We start from the raw sequence: 21,682 nt of genomic DNA, 5'->3' as shown, positions 1-21,682 counted from the left end.
TTATTTCTGAGGAAGAGAGAGAGAGAGAGAGCGAGCAGGGGAGGGTCAGAGAGAGAGGGAGACACAGAATCTGAAGCAGGCTCCAGGCTCTGAGCTGTCAGCACAGAGCCCGACGTGGGGCTCGAACCCACGAACTGTGAGATCATGACCTGGGCCAAAGTCGGACACTTAACCAACTGAGCCACCCAGGTGCCCCTCACATGACCTTTTAATGTGATTTAGAATTTGAAAGGAAACCACATATCCTAACCAACACCAAATCACTGGTTTCAGAACCTGATTTTCCAAATGACAAAACAACTCCCATCCCAAACATCTGAGAATCCCGCAGTTAGGTGGTAGCACCTGTCAACAAGGACACAGCATCTGCCACTGAATTCTTAAGGAAGAGAGGATTTGGACCCTGGATCCACATGGGACCCAACAACCAGTAGTATTTAAAAAAGGCGCAGCCCAAGGTGACACAAAGAGACCAGGGCACTAGCAAGAACATGTAGTAATTACCTGATTAAAGTTTTTGAAGGAGAACTCTTTGTAGATGGCATCTCTCTCATTTAATTCTGACCATCCTGCTGCTTTAAGGTCACGTATAACTTGGTTCCTCTCCTCTGCTGTCAAAGAGTGAACGTCTGCTGCCTGTGAAAAGAACTCATTTAATATCTGCAATGCAGAGGTTCAGTTTAACTCCAATAAACTCTTGGCTCTTTACCTTATGGAGAGATATAGGAAAGCAAATCTTTTTTTTTTTTTTTTTAAAGATCTCAAAGTACTTTATTTTAAAACAGTTATTATAAAAGTGATACAAAAAAACCAGAAGACACAGTCATCCATTTATCACTCTGCCACCCAATTATAAGTACAGCTAGTAATTTGTCACCCTTTTATTAGATGCTTGGTGTATTATTTACATCCATGATCCTACCCATTCATACACTCTCATATCTTGCTTTATTAATTATATATTTTCTCATGTTTTTCATTATNCGTGGGCTCGGGGCCGCTTGGGTCCTCCATGCCAGGCTCGGCTGTGAGCCGCTGGTGCACCGCGCCCCGCGCCCGGCCCTAGGAAAGCAAATCTTAAGGGCAACAATTTGGAACCATCTTTGGTTCCTCTGTTCTTAAAAAATAGACAAAAACAAGGCTAACTATACAAAATCAGCTGCCTCCATAGTTAAGTTGTCTCACCACACCTTCTTGGTGCCTCAAACTTCACAATTCTGTGTCTCTGGTTTATTACAGATATAACCATTACCCATTACCACTGGTCGTCTTACCAATGACCATTACGGATGGCCAGCATTCGAGGACATGGTAACCTGAATAAGCACACCCACACAAGGAAACCCTGCAAGTCCACAGTCAGGTCTAGAATTAGAACTCAGGGCTCTAAGTTCTGGGTCCACTGCTCTTTGGATGGTCCAGTGCCACTGTAGTAGCCTTCACTGCTTACTCACACGGGTCTTCACTCTCTGGGTTCACTATCCTCTTTCAGATGCGATGAAAAACTAACNCTACAGTGAGGGGGGGGGGGGAACAAATGCACACTTAACACAGGATTTTGGATAATAACTTCTGGGAGTCCACAGATCCTCTGAATTACAGGTAAAAAGCGCTAGCCTCAGTAGAGGGAGCTTTTTCAGGGCATCAGGAAAACAAATCCCTCAAGTCAGGCCAGAGCAGTGTCTTTCTTGGTCCTCCTCACCCTGGTGATGAAATCCACAAACCCAGAGTCCTGCTGGTTAACAGGCCCACGCTTCCCATGCTTTGTTTTTTAATTGAAAGAACTCTAAGCATCATGGCCAGAGAAAGAAGAGAAAAACACTCTAGCGGCAAGTCAGAGGAGCGTAGTTCTCCCTCTAACATAACTGTCAATCAATACCTCCTACCTTACCTATCTGCAGGGCTTACTCATGGCTCAGGTGAGAGAGGCACTGTCACCCAGAAAGACAAGACTATATTAGGACTTCTCATCAACGGCAACTGGGGGCTGAGTTGAGCCCACTTCAGAAACCCTGAAAATCTTTTACCACTGACACTGATGTGACTAACATGGCAGAATAAATAAACTTGCTTTAAGATAACTTATTCTTGGGGCACCTGGGTGGCTCACTCAGTTAAGCATCCGACTTTGGCCCAGGTCATGATCTCACAGATCATGAGTTCAAGCTCCACATCAGGCTCTGTGCTGCTGACAGCTCCGAGCCTGGAGCCTACTTTGGATTCTGTGTCTCCCTATTTTTCTGCCCCTCCCCAGTGCATGCTCTCTTGCGTGCTCTCTCGCTCTCTCTCTCTCAAAAATAAACACTAAAAAAAATTTTTTTAAGTAACTTATTCTAAGAAGACGGAAAATGGTTGCTAATAAACTAATTCTCTCGTTTCTCATCCTTGCTAGGTCAGCTATCCGTCCCCTCAACTAACAAAAGAGAAAAAACATTTTTTACCTCTTTATTAAATAAAAACATTTAAAGACTTATTATCAAATCCATTTCCTTTTAAGAACCAAAACATCTATGCATTAGTTTCACAGTGACCTACTACAGGAAATAATCTAAAATTCTTATTAGTCACCTAAATATGTTGTCAACTCAGATCATTAGGGACAAAAATTAAATTTTCTCTGTCCACAGTGAGTAGCTGCAAAGAAAACTATTAACCATACTGTGGGTAACGCAGCAGTCAACTGACGGCAGGGGAACGTGCTGAGCGGTTTTCGTCCACATTCTCTGCCATGCACACACACACCCGGTGAAGCCAGTGGTATGCACTCTGCGCTCAGCACAGGTGTCTGCGCAAGAACAGGGACGTGTCCAGGACTGTGAGGTGGAGCCACCTTGTCTATAACACAGACGGTCCCTCTGGAGACACGCCTTCTGCAGAACCCTTTGTGGTGGACTTAATTTTTTTTTTTTTTTTCTGCAAGAGAATGGGGAGAAGGACAAGGAGAAACATAGGATTTGGAAGGAACAAACTTGATTCCAGGCCTAGCTTTGTTACCTTCGGCTGTGAGATGCTGAACAAATCACTTAGCTTCTCTGAATACTAGCGTCCTCCTGTCTACAGTGAGGGCATTACAACGTCTACCTGCCGACATTTTTTGAGAGTTAAATGGAAGCGTTCTCGAATGTGAAGGCACCCAGCATGGAGCCTGGCAGTGGAAGCCAACAAATCATGTCTGTTTATTCATTCCTCGGAACCCCATAATTTTACTTAATCATCAGCACTTCGGGTAGAGGTAAGCCTTAGCACACACTTAGGTGCCAGTAAGCACTCAATTTGTGTTCTCGCCTTAATGAGCACGAAACAGAGTGCTCATCTTCCTCCATCTTCCTTAAATTTCTCTTGTTAAACACCTTCAAACTGCCAAGGCGCTCTAACAAGCAAGGGAAGAGTAAATCAAGTTTAATGTAACATTTTCCCACTAGATGGTGCTGCGTGTCAAAACTTGCCATCAAGTTAATTTATCCTGATACATTAATTTCTAACTCAAGAAAAGTGACGGAATGCCCCGCAGAAGACGAAAGAGGAACAGACTTGTCACGACGAAAAAAAATAATTTATTAATAATTCCTGCAAAAACATCACACGCAAACAAGTTAACTCAGCGGGTTTCCGGCGAGCGCGCCCTGCCGGAGCCGGTCCCTGCTCTCAGCGAGCGCACAATCTAGCGGCACAGCGTCTTTCGTCACTTCAAGTGACCTGAAGCATCAGATAGTTTTACAACTACTTTTCATACTTTAACAAAACTCTTGCTCGGGGGGACAGCAGTTTCGTAGACGACGGGATCTGTAAGCCAGGCGGAGACGATGGTGCGGCGCCCGTCTCCCGCCAGGTGCCCCGCGCCCGCACGCNGACTGGGAGCCGGGGGCGGTGCGGGAGGCCCTCAGCCGCGGGTCAGGCAGTCCCGCAGGAACCCGCGCGGCCAGCCCCGGAAGGCCCCCGGAGCTTCGGGGCCGCAGACGGCGCCGGCNCCCGCCCGCCCCCGCGCTCTCAGGTCCCGCTTGGTGCCTGCACGGGGCCCGCTTCCCTCCGGTGCGGAGGACTGGGCCGCGAGCTTGCGCGCTGCGCTGCTTTGGGCGCTCAGGTGTGACCTCCGGTTCGGCTCTTCGGTGTCCGACCGGCTGGCCGCACGCTCGCTGACAGCCTGTGCCGGGCTCGCTCTTGGNGACGGGAGGGGAGGAGCTGTGGGTGGTGGGTGTTCGGGCGCCGCTCTCCGTCCTGCCTGGAAGGCCAGGAAGCACTGTGGTTCCGAGCGGGGCTTATAAGGCAGGGAGCCGTGGCTGCGAACGTAGACTCTGCTGTGTCTTTTTGCCTAGCTGCTGAGGCCTTGGCACCCCGGCTCCTCTGTGATGGCCCAGATAAGACAATCTGTAACCTGGTTCATAGTGCTCTCTGAACAGTAGCTCACGGTACGCACTCCAGAGATGTAGTGGACAGATTTACTTAATTTTTTTTTCTTTTTAAATTTTTTTGGCGAAAAGGGGTATTTTTTTATGTGTGTGTATTTGCTAATATTTTATTATTATTCCTTTTTCGTTGCCTTTTTCTTTTAAGTTCATTTGTTTTGAGACGGGGGAGCGGGGCAGGCGGAGAAAGAGCGAATCCCAAGCAGCTTCTGCACTGGCGGAGCTCAATGCAAGGCTCAAACTCCTCAAACAAACTGAGGTAATGACCTGAGATCAAATCCAGAGTCAGACGCTCACCCAGCTGATCCATCCAGTCGCCCCAGTTGCCTTTTTTTTTTTAGATGTAGTGGTATGCGTCATAAAATTCACCCTTTAAAGCGTATTTCAGTTTTTTAGTACATTCACTTGTACCTTTTTTTACTATTTTAAGAAAATTAATCACCAGTTCTGCAGAGGATTTAAAAATATGAGAGTCCAATTGAGTTCAACTTAGGAGTTGCTAGCAGTTGGTTTTAGTTCCCATATGGAGGTGGGGGGGGGTGACTTTTTGCCTTAAAATATGCTTGACAAAAACTCAAGAGAGTAATCTTCAGACCCTGATGAAACACCACTGGTCTCAAGATATTCGACTAAGGCACTCTAGTTTCCTTTGCCTGATGCCTCAGGTGGGCAGAGACTGGGGGTGGAATTAAAAGTTGCATTTCCAGTACCTAATTAGGGGTATACAACCATGAAAAATATTCTACAAACTTGCTTACTGAAGTGAGAACTGCAGGGGGTCCCTCAGTGGCTCAGTTGGTTAAGCTTCCGAATTCAGCTCAGGTCATGATCTCAAGGTTCATGAATTCGAGCTCCATGTCCAGCTCTGTGCTGACAGCTCAGAGCCTGGAGTTGCTTAGGATTCTGACTCTCTCTCTCTCTCTTGCTCTCTGCCCCTCCCCCACTCACCCTCTCTCTCTCTCCATCTCTCAAAAATGAATAAACGTTAAAAAATTTTTTAAGTGAGAACTGCAGAATGAGCTGGTAGGTGTGAGGTAACAAGAGAGTCCCATCATTTTCCTTCCCTAAATCCACCGGAGGAAACTGGCATCTCGGGTCTAGTTACAGAAAGCAGCAGCAGTAATGCCAGTAGGACCCAGGGGAAGTGCTGTCTACCGGCAGCAGCTGTGAATACTCTGCATTCCTGTGTAGGTCTCCAATTAGTAGGATTTAAGTTCTTTAGCAAAGATTGAGCACGTCCTGTATCGTGGACACTCTTGGGAAAGGCAGTCTCCTCCTTACAGTCCTTTATCTCTACTCAACTACGAAGAATGGGCCTTGGGCCTAGGAACACTTCCTTACCAATACTCATAACGAGCCCATATGGCCTGTTCTGGGCTTATCACCTTATGTGAGAATATCCTTCCCTGTTCTAGACTCGTATGTACTCCTTTGTTCAGATTAAGCACTAAGTCAAATATCCCTGGGGCATGCCTCCCACCCCGTTTCAGTATTTCACACTCCACAGGTAGGGGTGACTTGTGCATAAGCACTAGAGGGGCACTCGGGCCTTTAGCTGCTGCAGAGGACCCAGTGGCCATGAGGGAGCAAGGCACACTAACGGAGCTGATCTTGGCTATGTCTGTTCTGTGAGCGAAAATGCTGTTCATCCACTGCTTCTATTGTTTTTTTTCTTGGCAACTGATACTATATAGTGGGCAGAAGTGTTGGGACTTCTGTCCCTGGTGACTAGCATGATCTTTGCTGTCTTCCATGTAGTTGAATCACTGCCCTCCCCATCCCTGGCATGGGTACCAGTGCACTGTGTTCTGATGGACAGACACTGTGTTTGGCTAGGGAGGTTTAGCAGCTCTTAGACCTTCCTTCCTGCCTTCTACTTCCCTTTTCTTCAGTACCAGTGCTTCCCAACTGATCTCTCTACACTTGAACCTCCCGTCTAGGGAACAGCCCTGCTCCAGTTTCCCTCCAAAGAAAACCCAGATAGCTTGTCTTGGCTAAGTATTAGAAGCAAAGCCATGGAAGGGCGCCTGGGTGGCTTAGTCGGTTAAGCGTCCGACTTTCGCTTAGGTCATGATCTCGCGGTTCGTGGGTTCAAGCCCCGCGTCGGGCTCTGTGCTGACTGCCAGCTCAGAGCCTGGAGCCTGTTTCAGAGTCTGTGACTCCCTCTCTCGCTGACCCTCCCCTGCTCACACTGTCTCTCTCTATCTCCTAGAAATAAAATAAAAAACATTAAAAAAAAAAAAAAAAGAAGCAAAGCCATGGACCTGTTGGTCATCCTAGGAGCCATTCCTCATACCCCAGACTAGAGTAGGGCCCCATTACATTTCAAAGACATGAAAACAACTGTATCTTTGATGATCTCCAGTCTGGGAGTGTCCCCCTAAGGAATTGAGACAATACACAACCATTAAAAAAAAAAAAAAGGTTAAGTAAGTAATGCCAAATCTACTCAAAGACAGAATGTAATCATGGTTAGGAAAACTATTGGCAACACTGAAATAGTCATCATTTGTTAGGCAAAACAAAATAAAAAGACCAAAGTGCTACATGATGACTATTTTGCAAATGCAACTATAGGAAGCAAAGGGGAAAGACCAGAGGGAAATGCATTACGATGGTCCTTCCGGCCATGGCATAGAGGCAGGGCGAGGTCCCAGCCCACCTAGAGTCTCCTCCAGTCAGCATGAAGCTGGGTCCCACGCTGGAAGCTCCCTGACCAAGAGAAGTTATTTGAGGCCTCATTTATTGCCCTTATGTAAAATAAGGAAATTTAATACTAATGTCAGTCAGTACATAGAGCTATGTACCAATAAATGAAATGGTATGTAAAGCACTTAAACTAGTACCTGGAATGCACACGGTAATACTTGAGTGTTAGTTACTATTAAAGATGGAATCACTAAGTTTTTCTTAAATTTTTAAGTATATGTACACATACATATAAAGGTTCAAATCTCAGCTTCATCAACTTACTATGTGTGTAACCTGGGCAAGTTACTCAATCACTATGCCTCAGAGTGCTCATTTGTAAAATGGAAATCATAATGGTACTGTTCTGAACCAGTGTCCCCTCCTGTGAGTGACCACTCCAGCCAGAGCTGTCCACAATATAAAGTTATAAACTCCCGTCCAGCATAACATTCTGAAAGGTGACTCAGCTACAGTTCCACTTCCATAGACTGTAGGGTGCATCAGAAAATGAAATACTCTAAAACACTGTAAACAGCATAAAAGTTATTTATCATTATGTAGTCAGATGTCTTATATCTGAATTTAAGGGATCTTTTAGAAAGAGCTTCCCCAAAAGTTGGAATAAATTACATGTTCTCTCTCTTCTATGTGTGGTCTAAACTAAACCAGAATCAACTTGTGGGCAAGAACGGTGTTACATATTTCTTTTGGCTCTCATTAAAACTAGCACAGTGCTAAGAACATATTAAGGTTCAATTAATGCATGCCGGTTAGGGAATTGTGACTAAAATTTGAGTTACGCTTTAGCCTAGAACTGATAATAAATAAGCTTTGGTTTGAGGATAACATTTACTTTCTCCTAACATCTGCCTTATACAGAAACAGCTTAAAGCACTCCATATTCTTTCGGTGAAATGAGCGATCTCAAACGCCAAAGTAGTTGACTCCTGTTTTCCCATCAGTTACTCAGAAGGTCACACTTATGAATTCTAGTTATTCTTCCTAACAGAACACTTTCCTGCTTACAGACTGAGAGCAAAATTGCAAATGAACAGAAAAACAACCTTCGTAGACATTTATAAAAGGAATCAAGAGTTTTCTAAAACTGTAACGTTAAAGTCCTATTTCTTCCTTCTCTGAAGCATACTGTCATTCTACCCACCATTCCACCTGAACACAGCTTTGCATTTCAAACTAGATTACTCTCTTAAAATATTGGATTACTGAATACAACGTTGAGTTCTATTGAATATTTTTGCATCTGCTTATTGCAGTATTAATTAAAACACCAATTTATAATTTTTAACACATTTAACAGTTCAACAAATGCATGATTCTTTTAATCTGCCTGAAGTTGTAAGAGTACACTTCACGGGAGAAAAATGTATGAAAGTGCAGCACTGATTTCTGAAATTCCTCACTCCGACTTCTCTTTTAGTCCATCACTACTCCGCATGTTCCTGCTCTTGTCCTGGAATCAGCCACCGAATGCTCTCAGTTCGAATGGTAGCATACATAATAAAACTGATTAAGAAGAATAAGGAAAATACAAGCAGCCAGTCCACACTTTTTATCAAAGTGCTGGGAAGAGGTCCTATTTGGTCAGCTTGAGTTACCACCACATTTTTCTTGGCTTCTATACCTGAAAGAGAAATCAGCTGTTGCAAATCAGATAGAAAATACACTTGCCACAAATCTTTCTGAAGTATTTTGCATTGCATGCAAAAAGATATGCAGTCTTAAAATAAACACGACCACTAGTATATCTGGGATGGGTTTCATTTAGCCTGTTGGTATAATCTGTAACTTGCCTTTCTCCCACCACATCAAAGAAGCAGGAACCCATTCAGCAGTTCAAAGCCTAAACACTCGAGTTACTGTGAACTCTTCAGAAGGGTCTTAGTGCATTGTAAGGGTTATATTTTCTTTTTTGAGACCAAAATTCGACAAGTAACTGGTAAAGCTCCCCTCAGGGGCCTACAGAATGTTCCCACGGGTTCAAGAATGCTAAATTCAAAAAGCTTTTAAATAATTTACTGAAAAAAATTGTTAGAACTACCCACCGAGATCAGTGATTACCAAAGATGCTGTGACCCTTCGATCTCATTTGAGTTCTAGGTTTCCTTAGAGCATTGAGCAAAATGGTTCCCTCTGGCCATTTCAATCTGATTGATAATCAGGGGTCTGGTGCTATAGGACCTGAATAGATAACTGTCTGATAACTAGCCTTATACTCCTATGAGGTAACTGACCTCTTTGTTCTTTAGTATTAGATATAATTAGATGCAACTTAATATATATGAAAGGCACGATATAACTTATTTTTATTTCCACTGAATTTACTTCAGGAAGAAGTGGGGTGCTCATAATTAAGTCATTGAAGCTTCTGAGGAGGAAACGTTTCCAAAGAAGAAAATTTCTGCATTATACAGTTTTCAAACTTCTACACAATGAAAAATAAGGTCATATGTTTTGGCAAATAATTAAAGAATTAAAATAACATCTGCAAATGGATGAATAAATGGAACACCACACGGCAACACAAAAGAAGAAAATACAACCATCTGCAATGATGCCAATGAATCCCACAAACCTAACGGTGACTGAAATAAACCAGACACAAAAGAATCCATACTGGGCACCTGGGTGGCTCAGTCGGCTAAGCGTCCAGCTTCGGCTCAGGTCGGTATCTCGCAGTTCATGAGTTCAAGCCCCAAATTGGGCTCTGCGCTGACAGTGCTCAGAGCCTGATTCAGATCCTCTGTCTCCCTCTCTCTCTGCCCCTCCCCCATTCATGCTCACTCGCTCTCTCTCAAAAATAAATAAATATTAAAAAAAAAAGAATCCAAGAATCCATATTCTATGTCTCCATTAATATAAAGTTAAGAAACAGCTAACACTAGTCCTTGGCGTCAGGAGTCAAGGTGGCGGTTATCCTTGCGGGCAGGAGCAGCAGTGCTGAGGGAGGCTGGTAATGTTCTCTGTAGATCTGAGTCCCAGTTACCCAAGGTATTCATTCTGTGAAAATTCATCACTCACCACACCAATGATTGATGCACATTTTTGTGTAAATATTATACCTAAGGGAAAAATCTATGTAAAAAGTTACCTACAGTTGTATGGTATGTGATTTATACATCAATAAAGCTGTTTTTTAAAAGGTTTCGGTACTCATGTAAAATTACCTATTCATGTTAAGCTTGCCACACTGATTGAGGCTTTTTTTTTCTTAATTTATTTATTTTGAAAGAGAATGTATGAGCGGGGATTGGGCGGGGGGAAGGGGGGGGCAGTGCTGAAGGGAGGGGAGCGCAGCAAGACAATCCCAAGCAGGCTCCGTGCTGTCTGACGCAGGACTTGATCCCATGAATTGTGAGATCATGACCGAAGCCAAAACCAGGAGTCAGAGGCTTGATCAACTGAGCCACCTGGATGCCCCTGATGGAGAGACTTTTAACAGAACCAGAGCAGTTCATTAGAAAAGAAGGTTTACATCTGAAAGCCAATCTTGACTCCTTCACTTAAGAAGAGCAGATAGGAACCCATAGAAGGCATACACCCCCAGCAATAAAATCCTTTCTACAGCATATTCTTTCTACATACCTGTCTGGTTAAAAATGAAGACTTTCAGTGTTTCCAGTGTTCGGTCTGTATGATTAAATCTAGCCATCGGTTTAGCTCCTTGAAATAACAAGATGTTAGGAACAGCTACAGTGCCAAACCTGGTAGAAAGGCTGAGAGAAAAGAAGTCAGTCAGAAACCTGAATTAACAGCAGGTTTTCTCACACAATTACCTTATCAGAATGGTTAGCAATAAATGAGAATGGATCAGTTTCCTGTGACCTATAGGTTTCTGATAGTCAAACTATATGCTTCAGCCATTTCTGACCCTTCTCCTTATGGGTTGAGGTTGGGAGCATTCCTGTTCTGCTGAGTTGCTTTCTATTACAATAAAGAACTACCCTCAACACTATTTTTATTCCACTACTTTTTTAAAGTTTATTTATTTTGAGACAGAGAGAATGAGAGAGCAAGCGAGCAGAGGAGGGGCCGAGAGAGGAGGAGAGAGAAGAGAGAGAGAATCCCAAGCAGGTTCCACACTGTCAGCACAGAGCCAGATGTGGGGCTTGATCCCATGAACTGTGAGATCCTGACCTGGGCCAAAATCAAGAGTCAGACACAACCGACTGAGCCACCCAAGTGCTTTTCCAGTATTTTTTTTTTTTTTTAAGTAAACTCTACATACATTCAACATTGGGCTCCAACTCACAACCCCAAGATCAAGAGGTGCATGCTCTACTGACTGAGCCAGCCAGATGCTCCTACTTATTCCACTATTTAAATTGCTAACTGCCAAAAGAGATCAGACTAGAAAATTCTAATTCATGGACGAAGTGCACTGTGTCAATTTACTTGACAGAAGAAATTTCAAACTCTCCAGTTCTTTCCCTCATACAAGAGTCAACTTATGGTAAGCCATAGTTTGCTAAGTCTGCACAAGGAAATCTGTGATCTAGCAGACACACCAGGAAGTACACAATTGGGGCAGGATGGAATATGACCGGAGTGGTATTGTTTCACCTTTACGTAATACAGAGTAGTGGTGTATAAGCTCAGGAGTCAAAACACTCTCGGGTTGAAGCCTCCGTTCTGCCACTGAACCAGCTGTATGAACTCGGGGCAGACTATGTAACCTCTTGAAGCCTCAGTTTTTCCCTGTTTGTAAAATGATAGTACTCAGGATTTCTTCTTTTGTAAACATGCTGTAACTTAAATATTAACATATGAGGCAAACACATGTCCCAGGCCATATAACAAAAACAAGCACCCCCTACTCTCCACGATTAAGGCAACATAGCAGGCACTGAGAAGGATGCATGAAGGAACAAAGCAGATGATAAAAGCCTGCAGGGAATGAGGAGTGGGGGGCGGTGAGATCCAACCCCAGAGTACTAAGCTGCTGCTGGGAGCCAGCCCTGCCAGCTTGGGGGCAGGGAAAGTTCCAGTCAAAGTCTGACACTAACCTAGACCGTCCTTCCCATCAATCTGCCCCCTACATATCCATGTAGATATTTCCCTGAAACCCTTGTGAGAATCACTAATTTGCTGCAATGTCTTTCTTCCTAAACAATTGAGCGAAACACTGGCAGTTACGTCACCCTCACTGAAGCTCAGGGGAGAGCAAATTTTCACTCAAAAATTTTACTCAAGGGGAGCCTGGGTGGCTCACTCGGTTAGGCATCTGACTTTGGCTCAGGTCATGATCTTACTGTTCCTGAGTTCAAGCCCCGTATCGGGCTCTGTGCTGACAGCTCAGAGCCTGGAGCCTGCTTCGGATTCTGCGTCTCCCACTCTCTCTGTCCTTCCCCTGCTCACACTCGGTCTCTCTCTGTCTCTTTCTATCTCTCTCTGTCTCTCTCTCTCTCAAAAATAAATGTTAAAAAAACACTTTTTAAAATTTTTACTCAAGTTTTACTCAACTTCATTTTTACCAACTTGACCATGTTCCAGACTTTCCAAACTGATTCACACAGAGTCTCCTGTGACCTACATGCTAAAGGGCATGTTATTTCGAAGAAGAGGAGTACACTGGACAACCCATGTGCAGTCACGGCACTTGGGGGAAATACATAACATCTGAACATAGTTCTTTATAACGTCCCTCAATGAACATCTAAAAAAGACAAAAGCCCACAGAATAACATATAACAAAAGTAAATTTCATTTTAAAGGGCTAAATTAACTCACTGCATCAATTTACTGACCGTTCACTAAGAAACATGCATGCAAGAATCAATGTAAACAAGAGGAAAGAAGAAAGGGGGAGGGAAAGAAAGAAAAGAAACCAATAAAAGTAAAGAAAAAAATCCTTAGCGGACACAGAACAGGGTTCTGAGTCGGGCTACCGGGTGGAAACCTCAACTGGGGCTGAGTCTCAGGAGGGTCACACTTGTGACATTAATTTTGCTAATTCAGTCTGACCAAGACCCTAAATAATCCTCTGGCCACTCCCCTGCCATCAGAGGGAGCCACCTTTAAATACCACCGTGCAGACAACAGTCACTCCTCTTAAGGGGCCTCCCGAAAAGGAGGCATCAGCTCCCTGAGGACTCTGACAATCCTCACCACACCAGCTCATCTAGCCTTCCCACCACCCCACACCTACCTGCTCTGCATCTAACTTAAGTCTCACTTAACCGATGATGACCTCCAAATAACCACGACCCTCATCCAGAAGGATGACACATAAATTCTACCGAAGGAATGTACCTGCTGTGCTGAGACGCATCCAGTGCCAAAAAATTAAGAGCTGGAAATGCCCGGGGCAGAGAATTAAAATGAGGGGCCAAACTGGCAGAAAATCGGCACCACGGGGTGTAAAACAGGACCAGGGTGCAGTCACTACCATTTGGGTTTAGAAAATCCATAAGGTCCTGTGGTAAAAGAAACAAGTGTCAAAGTCAGCAGTCCATGTGCATGTACCTTCCTCCGGAGGGATGTCTGAAAAACTGGAAACATCGCTGCCTCCAAGGAGAGGCGGAGGGACAGCGACCCGAAGGAGACTGTGGGGCATCCCCTTAAGAACCTTTTGGGTCTTGAACCATATGAATCCATGAATCAGCAGAAAAGTATTATGAAATAACAAATTATACACTTGCCTGTAAGCTTTCTCGAGACTACTAGAGAGCAATTTTAGAATTTTTCATAACTCATCATTCAAATACTAAGTAGTCCCAGGGCCACTGTCCTGGGCTCTGACCTGTGCCTCTCACACAATCTAATGGCACGATTAATGCAATGTCATCTTAACCATCATCTCAGCAGATCGAAGTCTGTAGTAAGCAGTCGGATCAATGTATTTGGCCAAAGGCTAGTTCAATTCAAGGGTGCACCATCTCTGCCGCCACCCTCACTCACACTGCTGAAAGTGCGCCATCCTGGCCACGTGTGTGCCACCCAAGAAACAGTCCCACAGAGTGCCGAGGGGGGCAGTGAGTCCACTCGGGAGGGGCCATGGATGTTCAATGTACCACACATCCCCATCTAAAATAAGCAGCCACGCCTTGCGGAGCTAGGGTTTCTTCCCTTCCGCAAGCAGCCTGAACTCATGCTGCTGTCTGGCTTAACAACCCCACTGAAGCAGTCAGTCAGTCGTTATCCCAGTGTTCTCTTTGGAATCATCCTTTATGCACCGAGCTGGAAATGCGTGGCTGGGATGGGGACAAGAGTCTCAGCTCTCACTCCGGAGAAAATACTGGAGTCATGTTCTTTGGAGGAAAGAAACTGTTCATTACTAGAATGTGCCTCCCAGAGGTATCACTGGGCTAAACAATGCTAAATCACAATTTGATAGTTCAGATATTTTTAAGTTGCCTGTAATAAAGACCTCAGGGAGGAAGGAAACTGTCAGGATTCCGATGCCAAGTGCCAATCTGTGCACTGAGATTTTCATCATGAGGCTTTGGTGGTGGTGAGGACACCCCAAAGTGACTAGGCTTAAGCCACCTAAAAAGCATAATCAACACCAGTCATAACTCCTCCTGTCCCTACAAACATCAGAGAGAGCAAAGTCAATTTTCACTGATGCAGCCCCACTTACAACACGATAAAAACCGTGTCCCTCTGTTTCAAAGTTGATATGAGTTATGACGTCATAAAATCCAGGTGCCGAAAAGGAGAAAAGGGCTAAACCATTTTTCCTTACCTGTGACATATTTAAAATTTTCAGAGTGGAGTTCTCCAATCCGGTCACGTTTCTCTCCTCACAGTTCACCTTGGGGGATTTCAGACTCTCGGTGTTGTTGGAGTCCTCGGGCGGGGCCGGGTCGGCATCAGCCACTTCGGGCTCCGGGTAGTACTCCTCTTCTCGGTCCGGGAAGCTCGTCCCGGCGCCGTCCAGAGAGAACAGGTGCTCTCGGAGACTGCAGCTCGAGTCCTCGTCCCCTCCAGCCCCGCAGGTGCCGCCGCTCGGCTCGGGGCCCAGCTTGTCCTCCACCTCCCCAGGGATCACGGACAGCATCAGCACGTGGTCGCCATCCGCGTCAGGCCCCAGCCCTGCGCCCGCGGCCCCGGCTGACCTGTCCTGGCGCACCGGGTCGCAAGATGGCTGCTCTTCGCCTGCCACAGGCTGCTCCTTCGCAGGCAAGTGACCACTTTCCTCTGCAACTAAAATGTGCCAGCAGGTTCACGTTCACATCACTCCAGAGCACATACCCCCGAAGACTTATAGTTCTCCTCAAATAAGAAACGTTCCCCTACAGAGAAAAACGGTCACCTGGCCATGAAACCATCAGAAGGCCACCCCCCTAGATTCCAGATCATGAAGAAGGTCACCAGGAGGTAGTAGATTAATGAACGCCAAATATAAGGTGGACACATAATACAGCTTCACGCAAAACCTGCTACTTGCCTAATGGATTGTAAGCAAAAACATTCCAGGGCAGACGTCCAGTTAGGAAAATATAACACAAACACTAACAATGTCATTGGTTTGAGGAGAATATCTGACAAAAGACCGATGCCTTGATAGAAGATTCTCCTATGGCAAAGCATCTTTGCACGTGTTATAAAAGTTCTGTGAGACGGGCAGCACAAGGGTCACCATCGGCCCCTAACAGGTGACCAAGCTGAGGCACAGAGAGGTAGTGCAACGCCCAAAAGCACACAAGCTAAGAAGCAGCAGAGCCAGGTCACGGAGTGAAATGTTCTGGCTGCTACTCCAGATAGGGCCTTACCCTCCCCTCCCCCCATGACCCAGCCCCCCAGGGCTGCTGTGCCACACAGCCCGAGAACACTGCATTAGGTGGATTCCCCAGCCAGAGCCCGCTGCCCTTGGGCTACTGCCTGTAGGAGTGTCCGGAGGTGGGACCCTCGGTGCAGGGACAGCTGCAGGGGGAAGGGAGACATTCCTCTCACTTTGGAGCCACTAGCGAGAGCGTGGGTAAAATGCTCAGGTGAGGGAAGTCTAGGGCAGTCTTCTACATCCTCTGAGCAATGTCCACTCACTTCTGTAACAAGGACTCCTGCCTTCCCGCTCCCATGAACTCAAGAGCCATTAGACTCTGTGCCAGGCACCAACCAGGGGAAACAAATGAGCCCAGCTGCACTCAGACAAGCTCACCATGTGGCTGGGAAACCACCAGCCATGTGATGGGCTCTGCCATGACAACAGCACGTCCCCACAGGCTGAATAACCAACTGGCTTCAAAGTTGGGAAGGGGTCTGGGAGCTTCCTAAAGTATGCACATTTGTGTGAGGTCTCGAAGAATATCCCAAGAGATTTGTAGACTTCTCTACCAATTTTAAAACATTCTCTGAGAATTCGGCTTCTGGATAAGTTGGAGTAAAAGGGGCCACATTTACCCTCCTTACTCAAACAACCCAAAGAAGGGCTACAACTGTGAGTTCCAGGAGACTAGAGAGCAGGCAACGAAGGACAGGGATCCGGGAGAAACAGGGAGAGAAGTGAGGACAGCCCTACAAATGCTCCAGCTTACCACTGGAGGCAGTGCCGGCCGTGGCTCGGTGAGGGGGACGCAGGCGGTCCAGAAGACTCAAGTTGAGGATACAGTCCCTTGGTTCACAGGGACCAAGAAAGTTAAGAGTCTATGGGACAGAAGAGTGGCGATGGGCAAGCAGCAGAGAGAGAATTCCAGACTGCAGAGAGACCCTCCCTCCAAGGACACCAGTCAACATTTGCACGAAGGCTGCCAAAGCTGGGGAAAGAACCACTCTAAAGGGTTAGAAGTAACAGTACCCAACGCTCACAAGGAGTTGAGCAAAGGACCTGTTCCCGCCAGCTAGCCTGGAAAACCTCACGATTCACGGAAAACTGAGGAGAGTACACAAAAATAGTGGCACACGGGGGCGCCTGGGTGGCNCCCTCTCTCTCTCAAAAATAAATAAAAATTAAAAATAAATAAAATAAAACAGACTGCTTCTTTTATTTCTTTATTGGGGGTGGGCAGAGAGACAGGGGGAGAGAGAATTAAAAGAGACTGCTTCTTGGGGCGCCTGGGTGGCTCAGTTAGTTGAGTGTCTGACTTCAGCTCAGGTCATGATCTCACGGTTCGTGGGTTTGAGCCCCACGTCGGGCTCTGTGCTGACAGCTCAGAGCCCGGAGCCTGCTTCGGATTCTGTGTCTCCCTGTCTCTCTGCCTCTCTCCCCTGCTCACACTGTTGCTGTCGCTGTATCTCTCTCTCTCTCAGAAATAAATGAAACATTAAAAGAGACTGCTTCTTAACCTCAACAAGCTGATTACAGTTTGAGCACACAAAGGTGAAAAGTACTGCATTATCGACAGAAAGGAACATGTGTGGAGAACCACGTCAGTGCTCCCCAGGTCAGATCCTTCACACCCTTCCAATTTTGTTCAAAACGCTCTGAACCAGCCGCAGGTTTTTCACAATGGTTTCTGAGACAGGGAGCCACATGGCAAAGGACCAGAAAGAGCCAGGGGTTCGAGGGCCAGCAACCCATTCTTTCCATAGGAAATACTGCACTTATTTAAAAATGGAGAAAATACCAATGAAATAGAGAAATTCACAGGGCTACTGTGCAGATTAAACGAGAAAAGATGTATGTAGTCCCTGGCACACGGTAAGCACCGCATAAATGGCTGAGGGGATGATGATGATGATGATGATGATGACGACGACGACGACGACGACGACAAGGACTGATGTTTACAATTCAAAGAGATGCAAAGGCACCATAACTAAATTCTATTAATCCCCCTGCTAACTGCATTCTGGAGTCCTCCCATCCTCACTCACACCCCTCTGGCCGGCCCACAGCCATTTCTTATCTGGACAGTTGCTGTAACCACCCAACTGGGCTCCACGGTTGGCCCTCTCTTCTCCCTCCAGACCCTGCTCCTCACAGGCAACGTAAGAGGAACTGAAATCTAAAGGCAAATCTGATCATGTCACAAAAACCCTTTCAGTGGCTTCCCCTAGCCCTGCGAATGAGTCTACAGTCCAAAGCAGTGATACCCAGGCAACACATGAATTGGCCTCTGTCCACACTCTCAACAGGTGTCACCAGGCATTTCTGGTCCCTGCACATTCACGATCTCCTCCACCTACTTGTCCCAAGGGCTGTTTCCCTGCCAGGAAAGCCCTCTACTCACTCTCCTTCTGGCTAATCTGACTCATCTTTGAGAGTTGTTGTTGTTGTTGTTGTTTTTTAAGTTTATTATTTATTCTGAGAAAAACAGAGAGAGTGCAAGTGAGGGAGGGGCAGAGAGAGAGGGAGAATCCCAAGCAGGCTCCCAGAGCCTGAGGTGGGCTTCGAACCCACAAAACTGTGAGATCATGACCTGAGCTGAAATCAAGAGGAGGATAGTTGGGGCGCCTGGGTGGCTCAGTCGGTTGGGCATCTGACTTCAGCTCAGGTCATGATCTCACAGTCCGTGGGTTCGAGCCCCACGTCGGGCTCTGTGCTGACAGCTCAGAGCCTGGAGCCTGCTTCAGACTCTGTATCTCCCTCTCTCTGACCTTCCCCTGCTCACGCTGTCTCTCTCTGTCTCTCAGAAATAAATAAACAAACATTAAAAAAAAAAAGATACGTCCATCTAAAAAAAAAAAAAAAAAAGAGGAGGATACTTAACTGACTGAGCCACCCAAGCGACCCTCATCTTTCAGATCTTACCCTAAACTTCACCTCTTTAAGGTGAACTTCACCCTCCCCAACCCTCAGACCAAAGGGTCTCCCATTACATCCCATCCACCCAATAATGCCCTGGGACTCTCCCTGGAGCACTGAACATTTTCCACTCTTGAAATGTACTTAATTATTTATAGTCATTTAATGCCTGCCTTCCCCATCATACAGGAGAGCGGACCTGTTTCTCTGTCTGGCTCACCACGGTACCTCAAGTGTCCAGCAGAGTACATGACATAAGATGGGTGCTCAGGAAAAATGTGCTAGCTGCCTAGTGAAGACAGGCATGGGCGTGCTGAAGCCAGGAGTTGGTTCCTGTGCTTTGACACTTGGCTAGCACTGCTACCTCTAGGTGCAAAGCTGCCAGTGGTGTCTACTACAGACCAAAATGCCTTGGATTTTCAGCCACCCTGAAAAGGTCCCAGCTGGTGAAAGTCCCTCTGTCCTCACCCTACTCACGGCCTGGCCATGGTGACCAATGGCCCATCGTAAGGCTAGTGTTATCCTCAGGTCTGCATGCACATGACCCGGACTGGCAGGTGGGCTCCCACACTTTAACACTAAGTCCCCTGTGCAGAAAGCACACTCAACTTGGGCAATCTGGGATCAGTAAAGGGGCCACCAACGTATGGGCTGGGTGTGAAGAAACCGGAAGCAAGGGTAAGGAACTCCAGGGCCAGAAGGACCAGAGAAGGAGCCAGTTACCACCCACAAACCCTAAGAATTCAGAAACAGTCACAGAACCTTGAAACAGTGAGCTTATTAGCCTTCTAGAAGATATGACTTCTCATGGAAGGACAAAGCCAACCAGTGATAATCCCTGGGGGAGGGAGCTGAGAGAATCAATATCCTGACCTCACTCTCCCCTCATTCCAACCCACAGGAGGCCAGAAGGCAAGAGAGCCGGTTTTTATGCCATACAAGACAGCCCGTCAAGGCACAGCACAGGGTAGAGAAGGCTAGAGAATGACCTGGAAAACAAACAAAAGCTATCCAGCACATGCTGTTCCCCTCTCTGAAGCTGGTGGTTAAGCGCAGTGACAGGGAGGTGGAGTACAGAGGTTTGACCATCAGGTAGGCAGACATGGGCTTGAAACATGGTTCTTCAACTTAGGGATTTTGGAGACTGTGGCAAAAGACTTAGTGATGCCGAGTCTCAGTTTCCTCATCTGAAAAATGGGGACCACAGCAACAACTACTTCATAAGCATTTGAAGATTAAATAAGATGATACTCATAAAGCACTAAGCACAGCACCCGGCATTTGAAGATTAAATAAGATGATACTCATAAAGCACTAAGCATAGCACCTGGCACATAACCAGTACTTTCATGAATAACAGCTGTGTTACTATTCAGTCTTCTGCCTGATACCCAGCTACCCTGCCGCCTTCCAGGACCCCAGAAAAGGAAAGACCTACCTACTCCTGTAGCGAAATACAGGCAAGGCCAAAGGATCTGGACCTTAAAGGAAGTAAGCAGTGGTGTGAGGCGGCCCTGAGGGTAGGCCCCACTCCTGGCCCCGGCCATGCCTCCAAAGTGGCTGCCTCCCCACCTGAGATGGCCCTGAGAGCATGCCAGGGCAGGCGGTGGGTTACCCTGGGGGTGTCCTGTATCTTTCTCATCTGTCCTTCACAAAGGCACCTGAGCAAGAGCGGCCTTCTTAAAAAAGTGATCAGGAGACACCTGGGTGGCTCAGGCGGTTAAGTGCCCCACTCTTAACCTCAGCTCAGGTCACGATGTTGCGGTTGGTGAGATCTAGCCCCAGGTAGGGCTCCGCAATGACAGCACAGAGCCTGCTTGAGATTCTCTCTCTCCCTCTCCTTTGCTTGCCCTCCCTCTCTCTAAATCAGCATTAAAAAATGTTTTTAATTAAAAAAAAAAAGCGATCCATCAGGGTGCAAAAGAAAGCGTGGATTGTGCAGGCAGGAAGACCAGCTCTGCCGTATCTCCACTCTTAACACGGAGGTACTCTGGGAGCCTATCTCCTGGGGCAGGTGCGAGGACTACCTGAGACAAGACACAGTTCGCCTCCTAGCAAGGGCACCATAAATGGCGGCTAGTTCTCATGATTTTTATCATTCATAATAAAGGCTATGCCTCAGTAAGCGCTAACACACGGTCACTCCCGCCTGACTGACGCCTGCTGCGGTGGCCGGAACGGGCTCCCCGCCAGCCCGGACCCGGAGGCCAGACCGCCAGCATTAAAGGTCGCGACGACGCGGGAGCGGGCCCCCGCGCAGGTGAAAGAGCGTCACCCGCATAGACCACCACCGCGCCCGGTCACTTCACTCGCGGCCGCCTGCCGCCCCCAGCCCGCACTCACCCTCCAGGCCGCAGGCAGGGGGCCCCAGCACCCACAGCAGGAGCTGCCACCAGCCGACGAGCCGCATGGCGCGGGCCAGGCGGCTGCCGGGACCACCACCCAGGTCGCAGGGCAGCCGGCGCACGGCTACGCGCGTTGCGCTCCCAACCCCCAAGCGGCCTGGGGGAGGGGAGCCGGGAGCCGGGAGCGCGAGCGCGATCCCGCGCCGCCATCTTGGCCGCTGGCAGTCGTCGCGGACGCCATCTTGGAGTCGGGCGGCCTGACTCTCACTTGTGCTCCGGGGCCTGTGCCGTGGGACTAGCGGTTGGTTGTTCACGAGCCGGACATCTCAGGTCGCCTCGAACTTTACTGACCCCTGAGTCCTGGACGGGGTGCCACTAGAAGCGTGCGGCCCTCTGTTCGCGCGCGAGCCGATCTGGCCGCCAGCAGCACACATTCATTCCCCCAAAAGACCCAGAAGCCTCTTCCTTCCAATGCCCCGAATCTCCAGCCTTACCCCTGCTTCCCTACCTACGGTTGCCAGGTAAAATACAGGATGCCCAGTTAAATCTGAATTTCACGGAAACAACGACTAGTTTTTCACTCTAAGAAACACACC

The 21,682-nt window shown here is 47.1% G+C and overlaps 2 protein-coding genes across 4 annotated transcripts in view; both read right to left on the bottom strand.

The window, feature by feature from the left end:
• Positions 1-587, bottom strand: part of PCBD2 (pterin-4 alpha-carbinolamine dehydratase 2) — a 47,191-nt gene extending 46,604 nt beyond the window's left edge. The window contains exon 1 of one of the 3 annotated variants that reach the window (XM_077768667.1): positions 505-587. Coding sequence is in view for 1 of the 3 variants with exons in the window: in XM_077768665.1 (XP_077624791.1) it covers positions 505-554 (50 nt within the window). In the remaining 2 variants the exon portion in view is untranslated. The remainder of the gene's footprint in view (positions 1-504) is intronic. The other 2 variants (XM_077768666.1, XM_077768665.1) reach the window with 2 other exon arrangements.
• A 7,783-nt stretch (positions 588-8,370) lies between these two features.
• Positions 8,371-21,296, bottom strand: TXNDC15 (thioredoxin domain containing 15). The gene is given in 6 exon segments (XM_077768652.1): positions 8,371-8,736; positions 10,698-10,828; positions 13,365-13,528; positions 14,800-15,260; positions 21,085-21,268; positions 21,270-21,296. Coding segments are annotated over 6 exon segments (1,164 nt in total). The 3' UTR covers positions 8,371-8,539.
• Between the last annotated feature and the right edge of the window lie 386 nt (positions 21,297-21,682).

This window comes from Crocuta crocuta, unplaced genomic scaffold (genome assembly GCF_008692635.1).
Source record: "Crocuta crocuta isolate KB4526 unplaced genomic scaffold, BGI_CrCroc_1.0 scaffold64, whole genome shotgun sequence".
Classification (NCBI taxonomy): domain Eukaryota; kingdom Metazoa; phylum Chordata; class Mammalia; order Carnivora; family Hyaenidae; genus Crocuta; species Crocuta crocuta.
The sequence above is the reverse complement of the archived record's forward strand: the minus strand, read 5'-3'. Positions and strand labels throughout refer to the sequence as shown.